This window comes from Thunnus albacares, chromosome 21 (genome assembly GCF_914725855.1).
Source record: "Thunnus albacares chromosome 21, fThuAlb1.1, whole genome shotgun sequence".
NCBI classification, from domain to species: domain Eukaryota; kingdom Metazoa; phylum Chordata; class Actinopteri; order Scombriformes; family Scombridae; genus Thunnus; species Thunnus albacares.
The window spans coordinates 16,169,494-16,196,831 of NC_058126.1; the positions used below are offsets into that span (position 1 = coordinate 16,169,494).

At 41.8% G+C, this 27,338-nt stretch overlaps 1 protein-coding gene across 5 annotated transcripts in view; it reads left to right on the top strand.

Moving 5' to 3' along the window:
* The window catches only part of mllt10 (MLLT10 histone lysine methyltransferase DOT1L cofactor), a 45,808-nt gene extending 19,310 nt beyond the window's left edge, over positions 1-26,498 (top strand). For 2 of the 5 annotated variants that reach the window (XM_044339485.1, XM_044339488.1), the window contains 14 exons: positions 4,011-4,109; positions 4,431-4,767; positions 5,562-5,768; positions 6,767-7,243; positions 13,612-13,772; positions 17,698-17,815; positions 20,539-20,623; positions 21,891-22,084; positions 22,924-23,073; positions 23,359-23,414; positions 23,598-23,899; positions 24,187-24,210; positions 24,555-24,645; positions 25,012-26,498. In XM_044339485.1, coding sequence (XP_044195420.1) covers positions 4,011-4,109; positions 4,431-4,767; positions 5,562-5,768; positions 6,767-7,243; positions 13,612-13,772; positions 17,698-17,815; positions 20,539-20,623; positions 21,891-22,084; positions 22,924-23,073; positions 23,359-23,414; positions 23,598-23,899; positions 24,187-24,210; positions 24,555-24,645; positions 25,012-25,296 — 2,586 coding nt within the window. In that variant the 3' untranslated portion in view covers positions 25,297-26,498. The remainder of the gene's footprint in view (positions 1-4,010; positions 4,110-4,430; positions 4,768-5,561; positions 5,769-6,766; positions 7,244-13,611; positions 13,773-17,697; positions 17,816-20,538; positions 20,624-21,890; positions 22,085-22,923; positions 23,074-23,358; positions 23,415-23,597; positions 23,900-24,186; positions 24,211-24,554; positions 24,646-25,011) is intronic. The other 3 variants (XM_044339486.1, XM_044339487.1, XM_044339489.1) reach the window with 3 other exon arrangements.
* Positions 26,499-27,338: the final 840 nt, after the last annotated feature.

Genomic DNA, 27,338 nt, shown 5'->3' on the forward strand with positions numbered 1-27,338 from the left:
GTTTTCATTCACAAAGTAATTAGTGGAATCCAAATTGAGCATTTAGCATGTTGTAGGACATTTTATCAGTCTACTTGGTCATTGTGTCTGATGGTGCCAGCTTCAGGATGGTTGTGTGTGTGTGTATTTGTCCACATACTATTCAGACCAACTGCCCTGGCTTTTGTTAATACTGCCTAATTTGCATTAGTTGAAGTACCCCCCTCACACACACACACACACACACACACACACACACACACTCTTCATCCACATTCCTGGGTCAGAGATCAGTAGGCACAGATGTGTGTGTGTGTGTGTGTGCGCACGCGTGTGTGTGTCCGCACATGCATTTGTTATGTGGTTTGGAGGCTCAGATGTATACCCACCTCATGTCAGACCCTGCAGTCAAACTACAGCAGGGGCTAAAAGATCCCCCACACCGTCCGCTTAGAAAAAGCCCGCAGGAAACACATATACATACACACACACACACACACACACACACACACACACGCACGCATCCATACATACAATGGCTGGTCAGAAATCCTGCAGGAAACTGCACAGGGGAATTCCTGCCAGGCCAGGGCGGATTATTTTCCCCCTTACTTCCTGTTCCTCTCCCCGTCTTCCCTCCCTCTCCCCTCTGTTTCTTCACCCTCTCCTCTTCCTCCCGAGGCCATTGTGTTGAATTATACAACGTATTAATGCATTCTGTATCAAGTTAACAGGCAATATATTGTCCTTCCATCATAGGTACATGTATTTATATTTGAGCTGCAATGATTAGTAGATTGATCGATTAGAATATCAGTTAGCATCTGTTTTGATAATCCAATAATTGTCTTTTTTTTAAGCAAAAATACCAAATATCAGCTTCTCAAATATGACAATTTGATGCTTTTCTCTGTCAAATATGATAGTAAAGTGAATATCTTTGGGTATTAAACCATTTGGACTAAAAAGACATTTGAAGATGTCAACTTGGGCTGAGAGAAGTTATAATGGCCATTTTTCATTATTCCCTGACATTTCATAGACACAACAGTTAATTCAGAAATAATTGTCAGATTAATTGACAATGAAAATAATCATTAGTTGCAGCCCTGATTTTTGTCAAATTGATCAGTTGACACTGTTGGCTACATTTGAGGCTTTTTATTAGTTTCTCTGAATTTTAATGTCTTGTCTATTAAAGTTACAGCAAGGAAACATACAACAAGCTTATACACATTGTGCAAATCAAAAGGTGATCGTGATGATTTAATGTAGTCTGAAACAACAGAATTATTCAACTACATGATAATCTATGAATTAAATCATTCATCAATCAAAAATGTTGAAACATTCTCTGGTTTCGGCCTCTTGAATGTGAGTATTTGCTGCTTTTCTCTGTTTTCTAAGTTAAATGTTTTGTTTTATTTATCCACTATTTTCAACAATTTTATTGACAAAATTGGCAGATTAATTGATACTGAAAAATCCTTACATTAACTTCTGTTTTATTAAAACATTTTTAAGTTTTAGAGATCAAACGCAGTAATCAAGATGCCTGTGCGTTTCAAGCACTGGAAAAATGGCCAGGCGCATATTTGGGGGCCTGTGTAAAGGAATCGTGTTTCTCTTGTAATGGGCCTCATCATCTGTATTCGACATAGACGGAGAGGATCTCAGCCCACTGTTGTATCGCTCATTGTTCGGGGCTTTGTTGATAAATAGACGTGGACCTCATCCTCTGCCACCACTCATATTTACCTCACAGTCTCAAAGACCACTTGGACATGTCAAATGATCGTGCTGCTAATTTAGGTCAGCGGCACAGAAAGAAGAGAGAGGACACGCTAAAAGTCTTTGTCTCTGCCTGTATAATCAATTGACCTGATTGATAAGGGTGTGTCAGGGGTACATTGTGTGTGTGTTATGTTTCCCACGCCCAGTGCTTTGGGTCCTTCAGAGTGTGTGTGTGTGTGTGTGTGTGTGTGTGTGTGTGTTATCCGACCCTCTCAGCTCAGCCTCTGTCCATCAACACCTACCTCTGGAATGTTAATGAAAAACAACAAGGGAATCCCAAAGAATTTACCTCTCTGTCTGTCTCTCACTCCCCCTCTCTCCCACTCTCCAGTATCATTTTTATTTTTTTGTCGAGGTGCCGTCTAAGTTAGTTAATCGCTCGCTTTGTAAAATCCCCCTCTCTATCTTGTCTTTGTCTGGAGTTATCTGTTTTCTGTAGCCGTTAGCCGAGGTAGGCGCTGTCGTTAAAAGCAGTGTTGAAACAATTTGTTAATCAGTTGGTCAACAGGAAAATGCATCTTTAAGTCATTTATGAGCAAAATTGGAAAACAGTTGCTGGTTCCAGCTTCTGAAATGTGAGGATTTACAGCTTTTCTCTGTTTGTGCCTCTAAAATTAGACTGTTGATTTAGACAAAACAAGCAATTTGAAGACACCACTTCAACTTTTGGCCATTTTTCACTGTTTTCTTAAACTTTATAGTCTAAATAAGGACTTGTTTACTCAAAATAATAAAACATAGTGGCCCGCCGGAAGATCTGTCATCACAAACTGATGCTTTGCAGCTTAACATTGTTCAAAAGTTTCCAAAGATACTAATTACATCATCTAAATTTAGCAGACATTTGTATAAAGTAATGCACAAGACATCTACAATATTTCTATTTAATGGAAGGGTGGAGTCATTAAAAACATGAGGTCTTGGGTTTTAATGTTTACATAGTTTCAATGTAGGGCTGGAGCCAGCTGATAAACGGTGTGGAAAAATAATATTTTAACATTTATTAAGTCGACTTAAAGGTAAACAAAGGGAGAAACTGTATTTTAAGTCATCATTAGATAATGAAAATGGCTACTCCCTGCTCTAGTTTAAAGTTACACCCAATAATACACACGAGCAGAACTCAACATTCGTCCTCTAACCCCAGAGCGTTAGCATTTAGCGGAAGCCAGCTTGCAGACAGGTTACAGTGGAGCTGCTATCTCCTGATTTGGCTGGGGATGTCTGTTAACTGCCACTCATAGAGGAAGTCTGGCTAAACTGTCACCAGCCTCCACGCAATCATTTCTCAACGAGACCCCGAGGGAGGGGGAGGGGCGGTTTCTGGTGTTTCGGAGTTGTCATGACACTGAGCATCACAAGCATGTTGAGTCGCATGTTGTCTCTCAGGATCGCTGCATATTTTCACTGCCTATCTTGGAGCTCGCACGCAGGCGTGTGCGTGTGTGTAGGACTGCGTGCATGCAAGCGTCTGTGTAAAAGTCTGTGTGAGCGTACGTGCACCTGTCTGCCCCACACGCACGTGCGGAGAGGTGTCGGGGTGTGCGGCGTTCATGTGAGGTGTAAATGCGCCGGCACCCAGTCGCCACCTCAGGGGTGCGAGAGGAGGGTGGTGGCGGTGCGTGTGTGTTAGAGAGGGTGTAAATTGAGCTCTGATGGTCCAAGAAGGAGGATATGATTGGATGAAATGATGAGACCTTGTGCGCTTCGGCACGAGGCACTTAGACACACTGCTCTAAACTGCAGCGTGCTGAATTCCTGTTGCTTCCTGTCCCTTTTATTTTTATCTCTTCCATCACTCTCTTTGTGTTTGTAGATCTCCAAGCTTTCATCTCAGACTGAGCCTTTGAAATGCAATGTTCCCTCTTTCTCTCACTCAAAAACACACACACACACACACACACACTCCTCTTCTGTTCTTATAACCTAATTTATACCTTTGTTTCTTTTTATTTTTGTTATCTCTTTGGCTATAATCTTCCCCTGAACACTTGCACATATGATCCAATACGTTCACATGCACATTCATTTGTTTTTCTGCTGTTATGTTCACTGTTTTCTCAATGTTCCTGAAATGCAGAGGGTTATAACATACAGGTTGTAGGAGGTCTGTTTTCCTCTCTGTGTCTTTATTTCTCTCCTCCCTGCACTCATGTCTTGAGCAGCCTCACCCATCTGTTTCTCCTTTCTTGTCTTTTTTTTTTTTTTTTTTTTTTTTCTGTACTCTCCATACTCAGAAACACAAGGAGCGGGACAGGCACAAACCGAAACACAAGAAGACCTCCATGGACATGTCGCCCTCCCTCGTCCTTCCAAACATCATGGTCCCAGAGAAGGTGAGGGCACTCCTCCACTCAACACTCCTTTTTGTTTTTGGTAAATTGTGACGGAGCTGGTTAAATATTAAAGCAAGAGTGGCTAAATTTTATTTCTTCACCTTGTTTTACCTTTGTTGTTCTTTTTCTGCATCCCTACACATCCTGTCCTCCTGCTGACCTTTCTCCTATTTTCGGTCCTCCCTTTCTCAATGGGCTTGTTTTGATAATTTTCTTTCCTTGTTCCGGTCCCTCTCCTGCTTCCGATCCTCCCTTTCCTCTCAACCGTCAACTTTTTTTTTTTTTAAACATTCTTCCTCCCTTTTCACCTTCCTCCTCCAGGCCTACAACAGCAGCAGCTCAGGGGGAGGGGTCCCCTCTCTGCCTGCATCCTCGCAGAAACGATTGGACGACGGCAGCGCCCGCTTCACCAACGCCAACTTTCAGGAAGTGTCGTCCGCTCTCTCCGTCGGGAGCTCCAAGGATGGTTTGGCTGCGGATGCTGGGAAGGCGGCGTCTGAGGTGAAGAACAAGAAGAACAGCGGCGGAAGTCACGCGGTGGGAACGAGGGGCGGCCGCAAGTCTCTCACCTCCTCAGGGAAACCCCTCCCCTCTGCCGTGGTCACCATGGCAACCTCCTCCACATCTGCCTCTGCTTCCACAGGGCCTTTCCACCAAGGTGAATTGATGGCTGCAAATGGTCCTGTATGTTAATTTTCCCCACAACTGGGAATTAACCCTGCAGTTAGAAAAATGAAAACGCAATGACAAATCATCTGGTGTTACTGCTCTGCCCACCCACCAAAAAAAACTGCAAGTGCAGCACAACTGAAAATTACTGCAACGTTATTAAAATCCAAATAAGAGTGTATTCATGTGCTCTTATGTGTGTGTGCGCTGTGCGGCTGGATTTTGGCCAGACACCAGACATTTGTGTGTGGCCGTGATAACAGTGTTTCGTCTCGACCAGCCTCTGGCTCCTGTAATCTGGGGCCCTGTCTGGGAAAAGACCAGCGCACACAAACACAGACAGAAAGAACATGTGGGGAGGTCAGGACCTGAAAAGAGTCAGTGCTCACACTGAACTCCCGTGTTTTCTACTATCAGAACCTTGAAGCGCTCGTCAGGTGTGTGTGTGTGTGTGTGTTTGTGTGCGTCTGTGTATTCATTCATTTGTGCACTCTGTCACACGGGAGGACTGCATGGTGAGGGAGGCCTGACAGTACAGAAGATAGAGTGAGAGAACAGATTAAATGCTTATTTTGGTTATCTTGTTCCTGCTGCTCCCATGATGACGGAAAGGAGAGCAGCATGGAAACTTTTGCAGCTTTAATGTCTGTTTCTTCTGTATTGTTTCTCTCCTCCTCCTCTCTTTCTCTCTCTCTCTGTCTTCCTCTTTCATCCTCTCTCGTTTCGTCATCTCCTCTTTGCTTCCGTCTTTTCTTCTCATCTCTGTCTTCTCTTCTTTCCCAGGCCTGCTGTTGACAAGTGCCAGCAAGACGCCCTCTGCTCCTTCGTCCTCAGATTTTCTAAGTTTCTCCGACTCGTCGTTGCGTCCCGGGGGCGGGACTACCTTCTCCTCCCCGCCGTCTTTCAGCAGCCTGGTGAAGCCGAGCTCGGAGGGCGGAGCCTCAGAAGGAACTGCAACACTGTTTGGTTCTCTTGTGTCCACTACGGCAGGTGACAGACATTTATCATTTATAACTTTATTCATATATTTTGTTATGTGTTCAATCTTTTTTTTTTGTGACTGTCACATTTGTGATTATTGCAATATTTGTCATATATAATACTCAGACAAGAAGAGGTTTTGCACATAAAAGGCAGAGTGGTAAAATGTTAAAAGTAAGTCATATGGAGAACAGCACAACCTGTAAAAACAGTTGTATAGTCCTCTGTGGCTCTGAGGAATTACCCAAGTACCACTCAAGTAATTTTGGGCTGCGTTCAAGGACTACAAATTTCTAAAAGAACGTCTGCGTTACGAACTGCATTTGAGGAGTTTGAAAGATGTGGGCATTTATGGGGCAGTGAGGGTTTATAACAACATTTTAAAGTTGCATTATGGGAAGTGTAGTGTTTTCGGAGCTCAAGCCATTTTGAGGACCAAAAATCAGGAACTTCTCAATCAATCGCCTTTTTTTAGTCGAAGTCTTGTAGACATCCCACACTTAAAAGAAGAGTTTTCTCATGATTGTGCGAAAAGAATGTCAACAAGTTAGCAGTTGTGTATTTCTTTTATCGTAAGTAATTACCTGACATTTACAAGAGAGCCAAAATGATTAATCAACAAATTGAATAGTCGAGCGGCAGGAAATTAATAACATTTTAGTCCTTTTTAAGTAACTGTGCCAAAAAGTTTCTGGTTCTACTTTCTGAAATGTGATTATTTCTGTTTTCTTGGTCCTCTGTGTTAGTAAACTGAATATCTTTGGGTTTAATAGTATCGTCACTCTGACAAAAGGAACAATTGAAATATGTGAATTTATGGTTGGTAAATTGGGATTATGCAGATAATGAAAGTAACTGTTGCAGAAGCCCTAATTTTTCTAAAGAACTTACATGTCGCAAGCTGCTCCTTTACTTGCTTCTATGATGGCTTTAAGGCCGACAAAACACCAAAAAAACCACAGACTTTATGCTTAAATATATTTTGTTCTGCTTTCTTGTTATTGCAGTGGGCGGGAAGCTGTATGAGAATTCCCACAGTCTCACAGCCAGCGAGACGACAAGCCTCGGTGTGTCCGCTGGCTACAAACGGCCCCAGCCCTCCAGCTCAGGACCGGGGATCGGAGCAGCAGCCGCAGGAGGAGGGGAAGATGGGGTAAAGAAGAAAAAGAAGGGCAACTGGCGAAACAGATTCGGACCTTGCTTCACCACGGATGTGAAACCTTCAGAGCCAGCGCCCTCCCTGACTCTCCCCACGTCCTCCACGGCCAACACCTCCTCCTCCTCCACCGCCTCCCCTTCCTCCTCTTCATCCTCGACGCTCTCAGGCCGGCCGGGCTTAGTCTCCAGCAGTGGATTAGGAGTGGGAGTAGGAGGAGAGAGGGGGCTGGGGGTCATGGGTGTCGGCGGCGGGATTCAGAAGTCCCCGTCACTCCTCAGGAATGGGAGTCTGCAAAGCAACAGCGGCTCCACAACCACTGGGCCAGGTGAGGAGAACACAGAAACTAAACATACACAAAACACAGCCATGTTTCTGTAGCTAATCAGAAGTCAGATCGGCCGTCGTGTTTTCTGGAAAGAGCACATTAAATAAAATAATTCTATAGGAGTTCAGGTCCCCCAGTGAGTCCGTCTGTCAGTGTCAGCTGCATTTAGGAAATTATCTTCAGTCACCAGTTAAATACTGGTACAATTTTACTGCAGCCAGAAAGTAGGAAATGGTTGTCGGCAGGTAGAGTGACAAATGGGCTGATTTAGTTCAAGATTTATCTGCCATTTATGTCGTGTGAGACAAAGAGTGTGCTCACCTTTCTATTAAAACAATCAAAAGGGAAACGTGTGTTGTCATCGCTACATTGTCTTCACGTCCAACTCCCTTTGTCGCTCAATGCTGAAGAATTAAACAGAAATGTCTGTATTGCCACTGAACAAAAAGATATTAACATTACCAATCACAAATGGCAAGGATTTTACACACCTTTGTAATTGGCTCCTTGTGTGTGTGTGTGTGTGTGCGCGTGTGTGTGTGTGCGTGTGTGTGCGCGTGTGCGTGCGTGCGTGCACATGTCAGAGTGCGGATCTGTGTGTTATTTGCTCACACACGTGGAAGTGGTCTGTATGTTTTTTTTGTTTTTTTTTTTTTCATCGTGTTCAGTTGCTTGGCAACTGTCTTTATGCTTTGGAGTTCCCTTCTGCTGATGGAAATGGCTCCGTACAACCCACACATCCCACATCTCCCCTTTCTTCCAGAATTACCACCCTTTTGTTTCTCCCTGTTGCCTCTCAGCCGCTCTCTCTTACCTGCATTCTGCTCATTCCTCAGATCCTCTCCTCACCTGTTGATGCTTTATGCGGCTGACGTTTAAGCGTGTTTGCATAGGCTCAAACGCAGGCATGTGTGTAAGCATTATGTTTGCATGGTTCTCAAAACCAAATGCAAATGATAAAAACGTTAAAGATACTCTGATCAGGCCAATATCCATCAGTGTTCATTAGGATCAGCTGATCAGATACTGATCACAGTTTTGGTCCTTTTTAAATGTTTTTACATGAAGCTCATAAAGGATCCTTGTGTCTCTTTGTCTTTTGCTTAGGCTGTTATTGATTTTTGATGACTCCCATTTCTAAAATATTAATATATTTTTAACACTAATAATTTCAGAGTTATTCATAACGTCCTGTTGAATTATGTTTTAATTGGGACACTTTGTCTAGAACCTTCAGCATTTGTAGTGAATACGTGAAAGTACCATTCAACATCATATTGACCGGATGATCCCTAGAAAACATTCATCAGTAGTAACCGAGTGTTTTTTGTCTTCGGCATAATGTAGAAAAAATGACGTGGTTGCTAAGAAAGGGTGTAAGTGCTAGAGTTGAAACGATTAGTCCATTTATCGATTATTCGTCTGACAGAAAATAACCTTCAGCTGTTTTGATAATGAACTAATTGTTTAAATAATGTGCTTCTCAGTTGTGAGGATTTGCTGCTTTTCTTTGTCTTATGTGATTGACAGCTGAATATCTTTTAGGCTTTTGAGTGTCGGTTGGACAAAACAAGACGTTTGATGACGTCACCTTAGACTACCTAAATTGTAAATTTTTCCAATTTTTAATGGATTAAACAATTAATAGAGAAAATAAATGACAGATTATTGATCTCTGAAAATAATTCTTAGTTGCAGCCCTAAACACTACTATTGTATTGTATTTTTTTGTCTTGTGCATATTGTGAGTTGTGAGTAGTAATAATCATTGTTATGGGTAATGTAGTCTTTGCTCACGTGATTGATGAGGATTTTGTAGTTTTTTTTAGTGGTATTACAGCTTTATCTCAGCCACCTCATATATTTACCATCAGCCTTTTTAAATGGGGTTAATTGAGCAATATTATCTACTAATATCTATTATTACATTACAAATTGATAATATATATTTATCAGCAAGAGGAATCATATTACATCATATTAAACATGAAATACAACAATTAGACATTTGGCTGTCTTTCACCTTGAAATTGTCAAATTCATTGCCAGGTGTTCTACTACTACAAGCTATGTAGTAGTTATGTTTATGTTTTTCCTTAAATATTGATATTTAGTTAAGCTTTCAAAGTTGTGTCAATAAATACTTTATAAGTCAGAAGCTTCGAGTGAGTTGGAGTAAGCGAGTCAGACCTGAGGACTGATTGTTTGCCTTCTGAATATAATTTTTTGCAGCACTGGTGGTTGAGGATAATTTTGTTTGTGATTCCACGTCCATTTCAGTTTTTGGTGCTCGCGCTTTACCCTACAGCAGTGACGGCATTTCTGACCACAGCTGGTGAAAGAAGATAGGGGAAAAAATGTATGGCTGTGCATTATACGTGTGTGAGAATCATGTGTTCTTCTTCCTACTGTAAATATTTAGCTGAGGGTTAATGCAGGGCAGTAATGGGGAGGATCTTGCCGTTTATCCACCACCACCACCACCCCCTCCTCCCCTCTCCCTCCCCCCCCTCCCACCCTGTCTCCTGACTCCACCGTGCTGATGGATAGATAGTTAGCTTGATAGATATGTGTTGGTGGGTGGGGAGAGGCAGGGGGTTAGATTTTGGCTAGGTTAATGTTTGACGGCAGGGGGGTCACTGATGGGACGGACGAGCTAGTAGAGCGCAGTGGGTTTGCTGTGTGGGGGAGGAAAGATGTTGGGTGAACATGAATTAATTCAGGAGGAGTGTGTGTGTGTGTGTGTGTGTGTGTGTGTGTGTGTGTGTGTGTGTGTGTGTTAAAGTGTGAGAAAATAGGGAAAAAATGTTCATTATTGTATATTTATGTGCTTATTTTTCATTTTTAGATTTATTGAGCTGTATGTTTTTTTTCCTCTTTTGCTTTCATAATTATTAGCAGTCTGGCTTCACTTCCTCAAAAAACGTGGGAAGAGGGGAAGTTATAAAAATCAGGGAAATGTTCAGTGAGCAGGAATTTATTCATATACTAAATTAAGTCTTACTTGTAAAATATAAAATCTGTGTTGTCAAGTTCCTCCTTTCTTGCTTATTAGTTTGTAGATAAAACACATTTTCTTGTGCCAGTAAAATACATTTCTGCATTCTGAATTTGGGAAATTCATGAATAGAAATATTTTGAGACCCTTTGAAATTTTACTTAACAATTTCAAATTTATTTATTTATTTTTTTTTTTTAAATCAGACCTTTTTTTTCTGTCCATTGTGGATGTTTTTTTTTCCTCTTAAGTGATTGCAGTGTGTGTGTATTTAACAAGTGTGCAGACTGTGGCTGATGGCGCTTAAAATACTTTTGGTGAATCTAAACAGTGAAGAAAAGCAATTCATGCAATTGAAGCTAAAGAAAAACAAGACACATAAACACATTATGCAGAAAACCTAACAAACAAAACACATCTGAGAATCGGAAGCAAACAGTTTGGTGACGTCTCTTTCCTGCACGTTAGAATTATGTGTTTTCTCTGTACAATAAACTATCGACTGCTGATACAGTGTACAGTAAAAATAAAGTGTTTTTAGTAGAATTTAGCTCTGTCGCCTCTCAGTTTGAAACCTGAATGTGTTTGGTTTCAGGTCACTCTGCTCATAACTGCTGTCACTTTTGAATTTAGTTGCTGGTGTAAACTGTTACTGCCTCTTCAACTGACTTGGCTTTATCAGTCTGTTGCAAACCCACATACATTTTGTGATGTCCGTATACAGACAAGCGCGCGCACGCACACACACACACACACACACACACTTAGATTCAGTGTCCTGGATGTAGCTCTGCTCCCTCTACACATTGCCGTGATGTTTAAATACATTTCTGTTTATCTTTGGTGGTAGAAAATTCTCAGAATAACAAATGTCTCCCTGTTGCCATGTGGTATTCAGTGTTTGTCTCTACATTCCATGTTTAAACCATGATTAAATGACTGTCTGCAGTTTTTTTAAAAAACAAGCTATAGGGCCCCTGAATTTATCATTTCAAAGATATTTATAAGGACATTTACTTTAAAAGTGAGATTCAAAATGTAGATTCAGCTGTTAAATAGCAAAATATGATGCCATTGACTTTGTTTTAGATTGGACTTAACCCTCCATAAACAGACAACATAGATTTCCTATTGAGATAATACCAGCTTGAACTAATCAAGGTGGATATTTTTGCAGCTTACAGACGTACCGAGCAGGAAAGGAAAAGGAACAGGGAGGTTGGCCGACGGAGGCAGTTGTGCTTCAGGGGCTAAACGTTATTGATCACACAGATAGGTTGTAAGTTTTTACAAGCCCAAGCTTGTGTTAGAGCTGTGTGTGTGTGAAGATGTGAGTTTATTCTTTGTCTTCTATGTTCTTAGAGCAAGTTTTAATTCCCATCAAGAGCTGCAATGGGATTATAATCAGTTTGTTTAAATAATACATTCTTGATACATTTTGAAATTGTTCTTGACAGAGTTTGCAGTAATTTAATGAGAAAAATACATCATATATAACAACTCTCCTGGATCCAAGAAAAACAGCCTTGTTGTTAATAAGACTAATACACATTTTTTTAGTTTAATTTGTTTAGAAAGTTTTATTAATGCAAGGGAAAGAGATTTTTTTACAGCTCATGCTGGAGCTTTTCAGTTAAAACCTGAAAATCACCAAATTTGGAGCTGAAAGGTTTTCACCTTTTAAAAAAATGACAATATTTAAAATAAATGAGTGGTAAATATAATGCAGTTAGACTTTGCTGTGAGAAAGTATAACCAGGTAATACATTGTTTATTGAATGCATTTTAACTTTGATTTTCAGCTTGCATAAAGAAATCTGAAAACTTGTTTACTTTTGAAAAAGTCAGAAAAAACTAATGTAAACATAAGATTTCATTTTTTCAAAAATGATTTATTAAACCTTGACTTACAGAGCATTAAAATAGTAAGGCACACTATGATTTCTAACTGACATTTAGTTCAGAGATGTGTTAATTAACTTCTTTATTTTTATATGATAAAGCTAATATATAATGTGTGTTTTTCCTGTTGCTAGCAGCGTTTGGCACCATCCCTTTGTGTTTAAACCATTTCAACAGTGACGCGAGCGAAACTGATAAACTGTTGGTTTGGCCTCTAATCCAGCTGCTAAAAGTCTTGCAGGAGCTCATGCCCTCCGAGCGACGGCAGCCCTGCTTTGGGTATCAATTTTTCTGGTGCATATTACAAAGCGTTATAAATAGTAGGTAGGCCCATGGAGTGTTCCTATCTCTCTCTCTCTTTCTCCCTCGCTCCCCCTCTCCCTCCCTCCACCCCCTCCCCTCCTGGCACAAAGATCTCTTGTTCCCCCAGTGAATGTGTGCTGCCCTGAGCCATTCAGGCTTTTGTGGGGCTGAGGGGCCCTCTCCCCCCCCCCCACACCACCCCCACCCCCCACCCCCTCCTCTGCTGGGGTCAAAGGGGGGCAGGGGCAGGGCTTATCCCTGGTTAGTGGGCGAGCACGGGGGTGTGTGAAGGGAGGGAGGGGGAGAGATGGAGAGAGAGGGCAAAGAGATAAGAGAACGGAGTATGGGTGTGTGAAAATGGAGCAATATGTATGTGTTGGTGGTTTAAAAAAAATAGCTTATATTGTGTAAAATAATCTTCATCATTTTTAATATGACGAAGAAATTTGTGATTTGTGGCATCAGATTTTTGCCACTTTGGGTCACTAGTTCAGTGTGTGTGTGTGTGTGTGTGTGTTTCTGCACGTTTATCATAATGGAGTTTTTATGATCATAAAGAAATCAAATAACATGACTGCTTACAGGCAGGCCAACGTACTCAACCATGCATCACATTTGTTGATTTATATTAATCATGCACTAAATTGTTAAAGTCAACAGATCTGCTGCATGAGTAAAACCTCATTTTAGACGATCCTTCATCTTTGTACAGAAGTCATGTTCTAATGTAGCAAATAAGCTGTTTTTGATTTCTCAAATTATAACATTTTTGTTATTTATGAAAAGACCTAAGAACCTGTATCACTGTGGCTGCGTACATTTTAAATGACAGGTTGTCATCGTCCAATTAAAATGTGTTAAATTAAATTTTTATATGACAAGGTTTTTGAAGGGCAACAAATGCTTTCTTAGATTTTTACAAAAAAAAAAAAAGCATGAAGAGGTTTTTCAAGAATCCCAAGATAATAAGACACATTTCAGTGTCTACAACTTTAGAGTGTGTAGATAAAATATTGAGCAGCTTGAAATTTTGATGACCTCTATATTTCACTACAGCATCAACTGTTGATCCATATTCCTGTGAAATCACCGTTTCATGATATTTATTTAATTGTAATGTGAGGACGATCGACGATTAACGTCTTTTAACTCCGACTGTCCACAGGTGTTTTCTCTGGTGCCGATGGGTCATCGTCGGGGACGGGGGCTGTCGCCGTGGGTGGAGTCAGCTCTGAGTTGTCACAGCAACAGCAGCCCACACCTTCCCTAGCCCCTCCCTCTCCATTCACTGCCACCGCACCGCTAACCAGCACAGCCTCCACACACGTGAGTCCAAACGTACAACCTGTGCTTAAAAACTCTTAAATTAACATACATGCTGTTTGTGAGACTTGGAGTCTTTCTTTCTCTCACGCACACACACATACACACACACACTCTTCCATCCAGCACCCTCGTACATCCGTCAATTCACCCACATCTCTGGCATTTTTTTGAGCTGAAGTGCAGATAAACTGTGGGAACACAAATAAAGCACAGCACACTAATTAAACATCTTCCGCACCAAATCTCTCATCACTATTATTAATCCACTGCACGCTAATTATGTGGGAAACGTGTGTGTCCTGACCTTGTGTGAATTGTGTTTTCTCAGCGAGTTATTGTATAGCTGATGGCACGGTGCACCTGTAGCGAGTCTTTCAGGTTTATTCAGAGCACAAAAAAAGTCTTTTTTATCTTTTGACTCAGAACATTTCATTGAAGCATCTGATTTTCCAGCCTGATTCAATAACCAGTGACCTTAATGAACACAGTCTGTATTATTATAATATTAAGTGATGCATTTTTCATACGACAAATGTACCGGAATGTGCGGTGATGTGATCAGAACGGTAACGCGCTGGAAAAAGAGTAGAAAAGAGTCGAAATTCAATGTCCAAAAATAATGACATTCTGGTTAAAAAAACCACCAAGGCTACAAATAATTTTAATACACACTCACGGTTACAACGCTCATCCTGTCCCACAATGTGGAAAACGGGGAAAGGGAAATAAATTTACTATACATCAACTCAGAAAGTGGGTCCAGAATCCAGGCTGCATACTTGGAAGTTTGGAAATGTTTACAGACAGAAAATAATGTTTTATATCATTTTTTTAAAACTGATTCTCATGTAAATCTTGGATGTAGAAGCAACAGTTTATCACCTTTATTTAGATCAAAATGAATTATGTTTAATTTCAGGCTTAAAAATGAAAATTTAGTGCTTTTCTTAAAAGCGTAATAGTTTTTTGGCTTTAATATGCTTATATTCAGAAATGAGGACGTTGACTTTAACTTGATCAGCACAACCCCCTCCAGTAATCACCGGCGATGTCTCCTAAAAAGAAAAAAAAAAGAAAACTCATCTTCAATCGCTGACCCCAGTGTCCGTTCTTTCAAAAACTCCTCCCCAAAGACCACGCTCTGTCTCTGTCCACCCAACGCCATTTTTCTCCCGTGTCCACTTCACCACCTCCCTCTCTCTCTCTCTCTCTCTCTCTCTCTCTCTCTCTCTCTCTCTCTCTCTCTCTCTCTCTCTCTCTGTCTTTCACATATACACACTTTCTCTCACCCTCGACCTTCCTTCTCTCTGTCCCCATCCATTTCTCTTTCTCCCTCCGTTGTCCTGTGATGTAATGACATCTGACAAGCACCACAGTAGGGATGGAGGGATAGATGGAGGGTAGGAGGGGGTCGGGGCAAGTGTGTGTGTGTGTGTGTGCATGCGTGTGTGTGGGGTTGCACTCATGCCTTGAATTCACTGGCCTGGCCTTCATCTCGGCCAGTTCCTCTCTGTTCAGCACATATTATACAGGACAGGAGGCCTCGGGAAGCATAGGATATCACGCCTGTTTGCAGCATGTATAGAGCAGTTTGGAACAGAAAGAGTGCAGCAGAAAGCAAGACTTAAATAGAGTTTGTTTTTTTTTTTTCCTTCATCTTGTCACTCCAGATTGTTAAAAACGTGTGTGTTAGTTTGTAAAGTGTGATGTACGCCTCTGGGAAACACACACACACACACGCATATTCCGAATGGAGTCTGCAGAAATTACGCAACTATAGGAGGATGCCAACAACAGTCTTCCCTCAGTGTGTGTGTGTGTGTGTGTGTGTGTGTGTGTGTGTGTGTGTGTGTGTGTGTGTGTGTGTGAGAGTGACAGAGACCATTTGCTATTTCAGTCCGCTAGCAGACTCTCGGCCTACTGTTATTGGCTATCAGCCCAGGACAGAGAAAGGGAGTGCGAGAGAGACTTTGAATGAAAAATGAATGTAAATGAAAAATGAATGTTGATGGGAAAGGGGGCAGGATTATGGCACCGAGGGGAAAGAGGAGGAGGAGGAGGAGGAGGAGGAGGAGGAGTGTAGGGGTGGGGGGGGGGGGTGGTCTAGAAAGAATCTGAAGTCATTTCAGTGAGGGGAAAAAATGGACAGAGGGTACAGGTTCCTTCTTTGAATTTAACATTTAACAGGGATGGGATTTTCCAGGATGTTTTCCAGATTTATGTTATTTTAGACTTCCATGAATTTGTAATAGGAGATTACGGATTTTTTTTTTTTTTTTTTTTTTCCCCGGAGCGCACCCTAAATTTGAGCAAAATGGATAGGAATGACTCCACAAGCAATAGATGGGACAGATAGGCAGGCTAAGCTCCACAAATGCAGGATTTATATTTACCCACTGAAGCTTTGTTTCTTGAATATTCAATATTAATACATATATTCTGTTTTTCTGCTCATCCTCCTGATCACAACTCTGCTCAGTCAAACACATGAAGTGTAAGAAACCAGGCTGTTGAACTTTTAAATGCATCTAAACCCATCAGTTAATTAGAGATTGCGGTTCGACACCAAGTAGATACTTTCTGTTTATAACTTTTAAAATAAATATCTCTTGAGTCATTTCAGCCCGGCCACATATTCCAAAACTCCTGAAACTTCCAAACAAATAGTGAAAGAGCTACTTCCAACGACTTCAATCAATTTCTGCGGCGTCACATGCTTTGGCTGTAGCCTTTTCTTTTAGTCTGAAGCGACCAAAACAGTCAGCCATTTTGTTGCTTTAGTTAGACCTGATTCCCTTCCTGACGCTCTCCTCCCTCTCACCCTGCCCCACCCTTCACTCCACGGTCCTTATTTGGGAAATGCCTTAATTGGATTAAACTCTATGCATCAGAAACACTTTGTCAGCATGTCAGCGTACTGTTGGGGTGCCGAGGCACTTTGGGCCCCATGTGTATGTGTGTGTGTAAAAGAATAATGAGCTGTGGCTTCATAATATACTATTATTGGGGGGGGTTCTTTCTTGTTTGTTTGGTTTCTTTTTGTAAATGAGAATGATAGTTTAGTGCTGTAAAATTCACATTCAGGTATTTTTGTTATTAGCATGAAATTATATGTAGATGTTTTGTGACTTAAAGCCCAAACCTGAGTTGATCAGAGTGATTGTCAGCTTTGGATCCAGACTCATTATATATGTAACTATAGATGATGTTACCATAGAGACCAAAGTTACTCACAGCTGATACTTTTCAAGGAGTAAATATCTTGGAGGAGTTTTTTTTTGTTTGTTTTGTTTTTTTAATTTAAATTAATTTAAAAAAGACATTAATCAACAATTGTAATAAATGTTAATAATGACCTGATGACATAATTGACATCAGGTTAAACACAAAAACCTAATTTCTACCCAATTCTTGGTTCTGAAATGTGAGACTTTAAAAAAACTGTTTAATTCAAAAATTTTATATATATGTGTGTGTGTGTGTGTATGTGTGTGTGTGTGTGTGTGTGTGTGTGTATATATATATGTGCGTGTGTGTGTGTTATGGTATCTTTCACTATTCACTGTCTTTCACTATTTTGTGACATTTTATAGACTGAACAATTAACTCATTTCAAAAAATCATCAGATAAATCAACAATGAAAACACTGAATCATAAAATTATCCTACAATAATTTATAGCCCTAAAATTATGTTTGATTAAATAAAAGGTTTTTTGTGGGTTTTTATTTTTATTTTTTTTTAATACACCTCTGTTTTATAGAAGCAGTTGGTCATGTGAGGCAGCACATTATGTTGATTTTAAAGGAGCTAAAAACTTATTTTTTGAACACAGTGCTAAGTGAATATAATTAATTGTAAGCTCAGTGTGAAGCAAAGCTTCTTGTGACTCATTCCTGCGTGTATCTGTGCCTCTTGTCTCCAGGTGAGCGGTCTGCCAGGGTCCGTCTTCAACCTGGCTCCCTCCCACATGTTTGGCAACAGGCTGAACCCCAACTCAGCCATGGCGGCACTCATTGCCCAGTCAGAGGCCTCACCAGCAGGTACGGGAACGTGTGTGTGTGTGTGTGTGTGTGTGTGCACGCGCATGTGACAAAAGTATGTGTGTGTGTGTGTGTGAGAGAGAGAGAGAGAGAGAGAGAAAGAGAGGGAGATAATGGATAGGTCACGCCCCCATGGTCCCATAGAGAGGTCAAAGGTCAGCCCTCGTGATATTTTCAAGCTCCTCCCACTCAGCTCCAGTTACACGCCTTGATCGGTCACCCTCTCTCTCTCTCTCTCTCTCTCACACACACACAATCAAATGAACGCACACATTGTATATACAGTTCACACACTTCAAATGTCCATGTAAAACATACAGCTGTCTTCTTGAGGTAGCGATGTGAAAGAGGAGCAGAAGAAAGTTAGAGGAAGAGGTGGTTTGTTGTCTGTCCGGTGCAGAGGAGCCGATGAGGGAGAAAGAGGTGGCGTTAGTAATCAGAGTAGCCACTTCCTGATCCAAGACATCTGGTTGAACGTGGAAGAGGAGAGGCAAGAGAAAAGAAGGGAGAGAGCAGGAGAGAGTTAAGAGCGCGGAGGAGGAAGGTAGGTAGTTCCTGCTGCCGGTCAGCAGTCATCAGAGCCAGATCCACTCTGACCCGCAGGTCAACTCACTAATCAGCTTGAATGACAGGGAGCCACAGAGCTGTGTGTGTGTGTGTGTGTGTGTGTGTGTGTGGTTGTGTGGTTGTGTGTCTGTGTGAGATTTGGACGGTTCTGCGTTAGAAGATAAAAATCCATTTTTGTGTCATTCTTGGAAGAAAAAACTTTGTGGCTTTGGAAACAAATTGTCACACTGTGGTTACTACTTTTTCACTTTATTAAGGAAATATTAGATTTAATCACTAGATAGATTTTTTTATTGTACTGTGAACATCAGTGCTGAAATTAACATATTCATTGAATATTTGATATTTGATTTTTTTTTTATAATCAGTGTCATTCATCAGGCATTTATTAGGCCCAAATGCCACACATTTGATAACTCCAGCATTTCAAACCTGAGGAGTTTCTGCTTTTCTGTGTTTCATATCACTTTAAGCTGAATATAATTAGGTTTTTTTTTCAAAAATGACAGTTTCATCAATAATATGGCTGCAACTACTGATTATTTTCATTATAGGTTAATCTGCCAGATATTTTCTTGATTGTTAATTGATTGTTTTTTCTGTGTCAGAAAATAGTGAAAATTTCTCACAGCCTAGAACAACATTTCCAAACATCCAGCCAGCAGTCTTAAACCCAAACATATTCAGTTCACAAAATTATATAAAACAAGGAAAGGCAGCAAATTCTCACATTTGAGAAGCTGGAACCAGAGAATGTTTGACATGTTTGCTTACAGAGCGACTGAAACGATTAATGGATTATTAAAATAGCTGCAGATATATATTCTCTCACCAATACTGAAAATAATCATTATAGAACCCTAATAAACATGGATATATCCTCGCCATTGTGTTATTAACAGCATGTGTACAGCAACTCAAGCGTGAAGTTGGTTTTTTTTGTGTTTTTTTTGCTAGTAAGGGTCATGTGAGCACAAACGTGCAAGGTGTACGTGTGTTTGTATGCATGTAGCCTGTTTACTTTGGCAGCCGCCTCTCTTTGCTTTTGAGTGTCTGGAGGGAGGTGCCAGGACGGAAAGGGTTACGAAGGGAAAGGGACTTGAAAAAGAAGGCGAGCGAGGGACTAGAGTGGTGACCTGGTGGGGGTAAAAGCTGGGATTGACTGTCTTAAGTAGAGGGGAGTTTGTGTGAGTGTGTAAATGCAAAAGTGTGCGTTTGCGTGTGTGTGCATGTGTGATTCATTACTCTCACTGAGGAAAATGAAAAGAAGCGTCTGGCCAGGGGCCCAGAGGGAGGAGGAGGTAGAGAGAGAGACTCTGACACAAGGTAGAGAGAGAGAGAGAGAGACGCACAAGCAGTTTCAATGAAGGCTTGTGTGTGAAAGAGATACAAAGGAAGAGAGACAGAGTTTGTGCAAGTATTACAGTACGTCCACACTACGCTGTCTCAAACTTGAAAATGCATGTTTTTCTTTTGTCACAGCCTTCTATCTACACTCAAAGTTATTTTCGCCTTAAAAACCGAGCCGCTGAGTGGATAAATCTGAAAACGATGGCTGTGTTTTTTAGTGTGGACATGGACTACAGAGCTTTTTTTTTTTTGAATATCATCACATAAGTCTGGTTTGGAGGTTGTGTGGCAGTAAAGTTAAGAACTTCCCGTCACCTGTACCAGCTGTTATCAGTTGTTTTGAATCTCAGTGTAGCCGATCACACAACGCAGGTGTTGTCATTAAGCTGATTTGCATAGCATCTCATCACTGTTCGCCTGATTAACAGGTAATTCATACGAGCCACGACTTCAAATGTTCTGTTTTTCCTGACAGCAGAAACAAAAAAAAAAAAAGTCAGTAAACGAGAACAACTAGGCTGTCACACATAGCAGGAGGTTTAACCAGTGTGGACGTGCTGTTTGTCCCACTTCTTACCAGATGTTTGCTGCGATGTGCAATTTTGTAGAAGAAGAGATTTTTACGGTTTTTAGCGCGGACAGATTTTTATGAAAATTACCTGATGCTGATCCACATCGTTGTCACATATAAACAGTGTTTTCAAATTCATCCTGCTTAGTGTGGACACACTCTTAAAGTGTCCAATCGATTTCTCTGTGTGTGTGTGTGTGTGTGTGTGTGTGTGTGTGTGTGTGTGTGTGTGTAGATCAGGAGGCGGGAGACGGCAGCAGCAGCAGCAGCGTCGGAGCTCAGGGCTTCTCCATAAGAGCTTCTCCCAAGACCACCCCGCGGTGAGTACACACACACACACACACACACACACACACAGATGCCCCCCACGCCCCCCCTCTTCCCTCCGTTCCCCATTTACATTCCTCACTGACCCCCCCTCCCCTCTTCACCCATCCCCCTCTCTCTCTGCTTTTCCCTCCGCTGGCCCCTCGTCTCCTCTCTCTTCCTCTCACTCCTCACACACACACACTCTCCCTTTCGCTCCTACCCCTACAGGCAATTCTCGCTCTCTCAGCCAACGATAACTTGTGTTTTTGAAGGTGGTAACCATCCTTCAACTGCAGTTGGATTTTTTTTTTTTTTTTTTTTTTTTTTTTCCTTGTTTTAATCACACATGGATGGTCAGCCTGATGATTTTCTGCATCATCTCCATTTGGGAATGTTTGCACGGATCTCTCGAGATGGGAATATTGATGACACAAATGCATTTTTGTTTGTTTCTACTACTTTGTGGGATGGATAATTTCACTTGATGAGGTTGGTTACATTTTCATCAATTTTTTTGCATTTATTTTTAAAGACTGCACCTGTATTTTTCATGTTTTTTTTGTATTTCATACATAACATATTTTACGTTAGAATGGCTGATTTAATTTCAGTATTTTAATAGAAAAACACAGTGACACAGAACATGTTAGATTTTCATGGTATTTTAAAAACCTGCAGGATTTCCACTGAAACATTTTAACACACTTTCATGCGCGTTTTAATGACATATATGTTTTTGAATCAGAGTTCACATTTTCTGGACGATACTGTGACATTGACGTTTAAAAGGAGAGTGCATTTACATTTGTGCTTACAAAAGTGGGAAACTGTTGCCATCACCACTTTTTTAAAACTTTTTCCCAACATCATGCACCCATCTCTCTGTCCTTTCTACCATCTCCTCCTATCTCTCATTTCCCCTCTTTCACACTCTACAGATTGTCTCAGCACACACACACCAAGATTTATCGCATCAAGACAGTCCACTTCCCTCTTTCCATCTCTCTCTCTCTCACTTGCATGTCCTTCTTTCTCTCTCTCTCTCACTCACACACACAGACAGAAAGCCTGGCCCCTTTTCATTAGAGGCCACTGTAACAACAAATTGATGTAGTTTTATAGCCAGCAGTGTCTATGTTTGTCTGACGTTTATGTTGGGTCATTAATCTCCCTATTGACCTCTCTATCTCTCCTTTTCTATCCATGCTCTCTCTCTCTCTCACTCTCTCTCCCTCTCTCTCTCTCTCTCTCTCTCTCTCTCTCTCTCCCTCTATTCAGCTCTCCCATTGGTGGCCTGCAGATCCGCTATGACTCCTCGGGGTCGTTGCCGGGGCCAGGGCTGGGGTTGCTAGGGGCGGGGGGAGGCGGCGGGGAGACGCTGCCCCCGGTGGCCACCAGCATAGAGCAGCTCCTGGAGAGGCAGTGGAACGAGGGGCAGAGCTTCCTGCTGCAGCAGGGAGCACAGGGAGACGGTGAGAGGACACACACAATATAAACACACCCAAAGATGCCACGCAAATGCACGCACACACACTCAGGGATGGACGTCATGAAGTTTTTCAATTCTAAAGATGATTTGATACCTGACTTTCGCTTCTGATGCTTTAAGTATCAAAGTTCAGCGAAAAATTTTATTTTGTAGAGTTAAGCTCCTATTTTTCAGTCGCTTTCTCACATTATCTCTTATTATCTGCTTATCTGAACATCCCTTCAGAGATAAACATAGTGAAAATGAAAAAGGGATGGCGGACTAGCTGTTACAAAGCTTGTCCTTCACCTGGACAACTCAGTTTTAAGTTCCTGTGTCTGAAAATCCTCATCCTCACTGAGTTCCACCAGGCCAGTATTCTGTAGCTGATCTTGACCTTTGACCTCCCCGTGGAGTATTTCTGTGTCATCAGTCACTGGGTATTTGAGCAGAGCAGCGTGGAGGCTGAGCAGAGTTGCATGGTTTTGCCTAAAGCAAGCAGTGGCCTTTAAGAAAGTCGGAGCATCTGTGTTCTCTCTTGCTTCAAGATCACTCCATCTCTTCAGTATAACACATTGCAGATTACATCTATAATGTAGGTAAAGCTACTTTAAGTTGGAAACGCCTGTGTTGATCTCGCACTGTGACAGATGATCATTTTATTTTTATTGGTGCCAATTTGAAGGAATTTTCTGCCAAACCAGGGAGTGAAAAATTAAAAACTCAGACCAAAGCAATTACTGAATGTTCAGAGCAGAAATTGCTGCGACTACATTACACTCATATACTCTGATCAGTCAATCAAATCTGTCTGTTTTCTCTCTCTCTCTCTCTCTCTGTCAGTGGTGGGCATGTTGAAGTCTCTCCACCAGCTGCAGGAGGAGAACAGGAGGCTGGAAGAGCAGATTAAAACTCTGACCATGAAGAAAGAGAGACTGCAACTTCTCAGCGCTCAGCTATCAGTGCCTTTCACCCCCACCACGGCCTCCTCAGGTACACAAACACACATTCTAATGACTCAGGATAAATGAATTATAGTGAATTTGAGTCATTTGCTGTTGAAGCTGGCAATATCTTTATTTAAATGTCAGGATTTGCTGCTATTCTGCGTTTTATTACCATTTAAAACTGAATATCCTATAAAACAAGACATTTAATTATTTCATTCTGGCCTTTTTGAACTTGTAACATATATTTATTACTAATTTTTAATGTAACGTAATGCATACATACATAGACACAGAGAGAATCTAAACCTGTCTTTAATTTGTGTTGTAGATGTGAAGGGAGGCCAGTTGGGAGCCACTGATTCATCTTTACCTGTTGCAGCTCAGGTAAGACACAGACAAGATGGTACACTCATTAATTGTTATTATAATAACTATATAATTAAAGTTATTTATATCAGCTAATCAATTTTACAACTTAAATACACGTAAAAATTTACATAGTTTACATTAAATGTACATTTAAAGGAAATAATGGTCATTAAACATTTTCCTGCGTCTCTCTCTCAGGACAGCGCGTCATGTGGCGGCCACAGCAGCAGCGGCTCCACCTCCTCTCTCTCCACCCCTCCCTCCGTCTCCCAGAGCCCACCCCAGCCGCAGCTCAACGGGGTCGCCGCCGTGGGGACGACCCCGGCCGGGCTGGGCGGAGTGGCCGGACTGATGGGCGCTCTCGGTGCAGGGAGCGCGCTGGGCATGGGGGGGATCGTCGGGGCCCTGAACGGGGTGATCCAGACGCCGGCGGGCACCGCCAGCCCGCACACACACACTACTGGAGCAGCGACGGCCGTCACACTGCCTGTCAATAACAGGTACTGAGTAGCATGTTTGATGTCTTTTTCGGGCTAAAAAAACATTTCCTGTCGGATAAATATTATGAAATCAAGTGAGAGCACTCTCAGCGGATTTGAGGTCAACGAATGTGCTCCACTTTGGAGATTTCTGCCCCTTTGTCACTTTTAAGTACTGAAAACACCAAATTCATTCAAAATGTCAGGTAACATACTTGTCTGGCAACTTCGTCTATAGGTGTGTTTGAATGTGAATTTGATCAGATCCTCTCCTTTTTGTTTCCTTTTGCTTGCGTGTTGGATTGTAGCAGCTCAGCAACTAGTAAGAACAGGTGAGACAGAAGTCGGTACATCACAGCAACCTGTAGCTCTGTTTCCTTCATGCCCCTGAAATGTTTTTGTGTGTGTTTAGTTGTGTGAATTCCTAGCAATCAGACATTTTTTTGCTTTCTTCAAAAGTGCAATCTAGACATTTTAAGGAGCTTTAAACCTGTGCCTGGCTTCAGAGTCAGTCCATTATTTTTGCTGCAGTCGGCAGTTCCTGACTGTCCCCTCAGTATAAACCTCCAGTGTTTTGAGATGGTGTATTAAAACGTTTTTGTGCTGAGGAACGACAGTGCGAGGACAGAGTGTTTATTGTGTTTGTCTGACTGCGAGTTGTGTTTTGTCTCGTCAGTGCTGCGCGGCTCGGCCTGCTGTCTGAGCAGCAGAAACTCCTCCTGCAGCATCATCAGCTACATCAGCTGCTGTCCTCACAGCCTTCGGCGGTACGACACACACACACTGGCAGGCTTGCAGCTACTCACCGCCCTTCACCACTATCACACAGTTAAACACACACAAAGACAGTGAGCTACAACTTTCCTTTGGACAATGGCCTAAATCACCAAGCATATTAACTCTTCTCTTTTTTTTTCTCTCCTCCCTTTCCCACATTGTTGTCATTCTTCTTACACGTTCATTGACTCCTTCTTCACCCCTCTACCTCATCTTTCCCTTCTTCTCTTGTCTGAAACCTTCACTTTATCCTCCTTTCTTTCACCTGCATTTTCTTTTTGCTCCCTCTTCATTAATTTCCTCCTCTCCCCTCCCCTTTCCCCGCATGTTTGCTCCCTCTCCTCGTCTCTCCCCAGGAGCAGCAGCAGGTGCTGCTCTACCATCTGATGCAGCATCAGCAGGACCTCCAGCAGCTGCAGTCCCTCTCCTCCTCCGGCCAGATTCCCTCCATCCCACTCTCCTCCGCTCAGCTGCCCATCAACAACCTGCTGCCTGGCGCCCAGAGCCAGGGCCAAGGCACCATCACCGCCAACCCTTTCCTGGCGCTACAGCATGCACACACTGACACACATGCCTCAGGGGCGCAGAAGCCGCGGCTAGCTGAGAAGGCCGTGGGCGTCGCAGGGCAGGAGAAGACATGACGGCAGTTGCTGTTTTGTTTTTTGGTTGTTATTTTTTTGAATAAATATGCAGAGTTTTTGGGAGATCAGCCTGTTGGTCAACTTAACAATTCAGTGATGAGAACATCAGCAGCAGAAAAATCTGTGTCCCTTGTAGATTATTCTTTCCAGTGATTGATAGCAGATGTAATAGCAGAAGACAAAAAAATATATATACTATCTGTAAAATATATATGTATTTTTTTTCTTTTGCAGACATTAACTGCAAGAAACTAAGGTTTACTTTCTCAACATTTCCAGGCTACAATATTACAATATTTTGTGTAAATTAGTAGTATTTATTTCCATCCAATTCTAGATGACTTTTTAGTTTTAGCGCTGCTTTAAAATCTTTTTGTCACGGTTCAGATAATGTTTTTTCATTTAATATCAGTGGTAGCAGTTTAAGGTATGTTAGCGTCAGTATGTAGCACCAGAGCACATGATGTTTCCATGCTCTTCTCTCAACAGGTGAGTTGACCAGCAAGTCAGCTTCCCAAAAAACTTTTTCCTTTTAATTATTGTCTCAATATTTTCTTCTCTTATCCCTTCATTCTTCCGCTTCTTCACCTTTTCATCCCTCACTCTCTTTTTTTTTTTCCTCTCGTCGCTGTGTCATGTCTTCTCCTCTCTCCATTTGTCTCCACATGTCCCTCATCACTGCCTCATCCTCCACACTCATATCCCTCTCGGTCTGGTCTCTGCTGTTTCACTCTCTCAGGGGCCTCAGCTAACCCTAGTTGTGCACTCAGCACACAAGCTAGCACACACAGAACTACAAACATAAAAAGAAAAAAAGCAGAAATACATAAATATATATATATGTATATAAATATATATATATTAAAAAAACTACAGTTCCCTACCACAGGACTTAACAGTAGCAGATGTATGTTTGACATCTATCTCGCGGCGGTCCCGAGGGAAATATTGAGTTAGAGGCTTGTGAAAATATCCCACGTTCTCACTGTTGCCTCTCTCTCTATGTCTCTTTCACTCCGTTTGTGTAGATCTATTAATGTCAGTGAGCCAAGCCTGGTACGGTCACTGCAGAAGCCTTGCTTTTGACTGTCTCTTCTCTGGGCCAGATACAGGGGGCTCACTCAGGGAAGTGAAATGTAAAACAAGGAAGAAAAAAAAAATGAACGGACAGATGCATTTAATCCACACGACGCCAACTCACAGAACGATATGATGCAGTCGGTTGTCATTAGATTTCGTCTTCCTGATTGAGCCCCTTGCCGCACCTACCTCTTGAGCAGGACCAGCCTATCAGGACCTAAAGGGCCGACAGCAGCGGCCCACTAAAAAACCCATAACAGTCAGGACTGGCCAATCAGGGTCCAAACCCAAGTGCCTGAGGCCAAGGGGAGGGGAGGGGGGGTGGATTTATTTTCCTTTTACCTGTGTCCCTGTCACTCACAACGCTACTGGTAATTAAGCTGCGTTGCTAAGGCAACAGATTACAAAACACTTGGTAACGTCAGGGTTGACGTGCCATCTCTTTAATAAAACCAGGAAATCTTATTCTGCTGCATTCTCTAATATCAAAGCCAACTTTGTATTGTGCTTTTTATTTATTTGGAGTTTGTTTGTGTAATGGGCATAAGATGATATATTTTAAAAGCCCGCTGGTGTTGCAATTTAACATCATTTTGTACTACTGTGTAAAGTTTTGTTTGTCTTTTTGTTTTTCTCCATACAGTTGAATCTTGCTGTAAACCCTTTTTAATGACTTCTATTCTGTGTCATGTGTTTGAAAGCTAGAAGCTACTTGATAGTTGGCTGATGGGGAGGGGGTGGTGGCTGTATATAGCTGTTTGTAAGGGGGGGGGGGAGTGTGTCAGGGGCTGTTTGGTGGCACAGTTTTTACCTCGTCAAGTGTACATAGACCTTTCTCATTGGCCGTTGGTGTACATAAGTGATTGTGATTGGCCGTGCTGGTGTGAAGGAAAGCCAATGAAGCCTCAGTTTGTGTGTGTGAATCTATAGGACCAGACAAAAAAAAAAAAAAGGTTGACAGT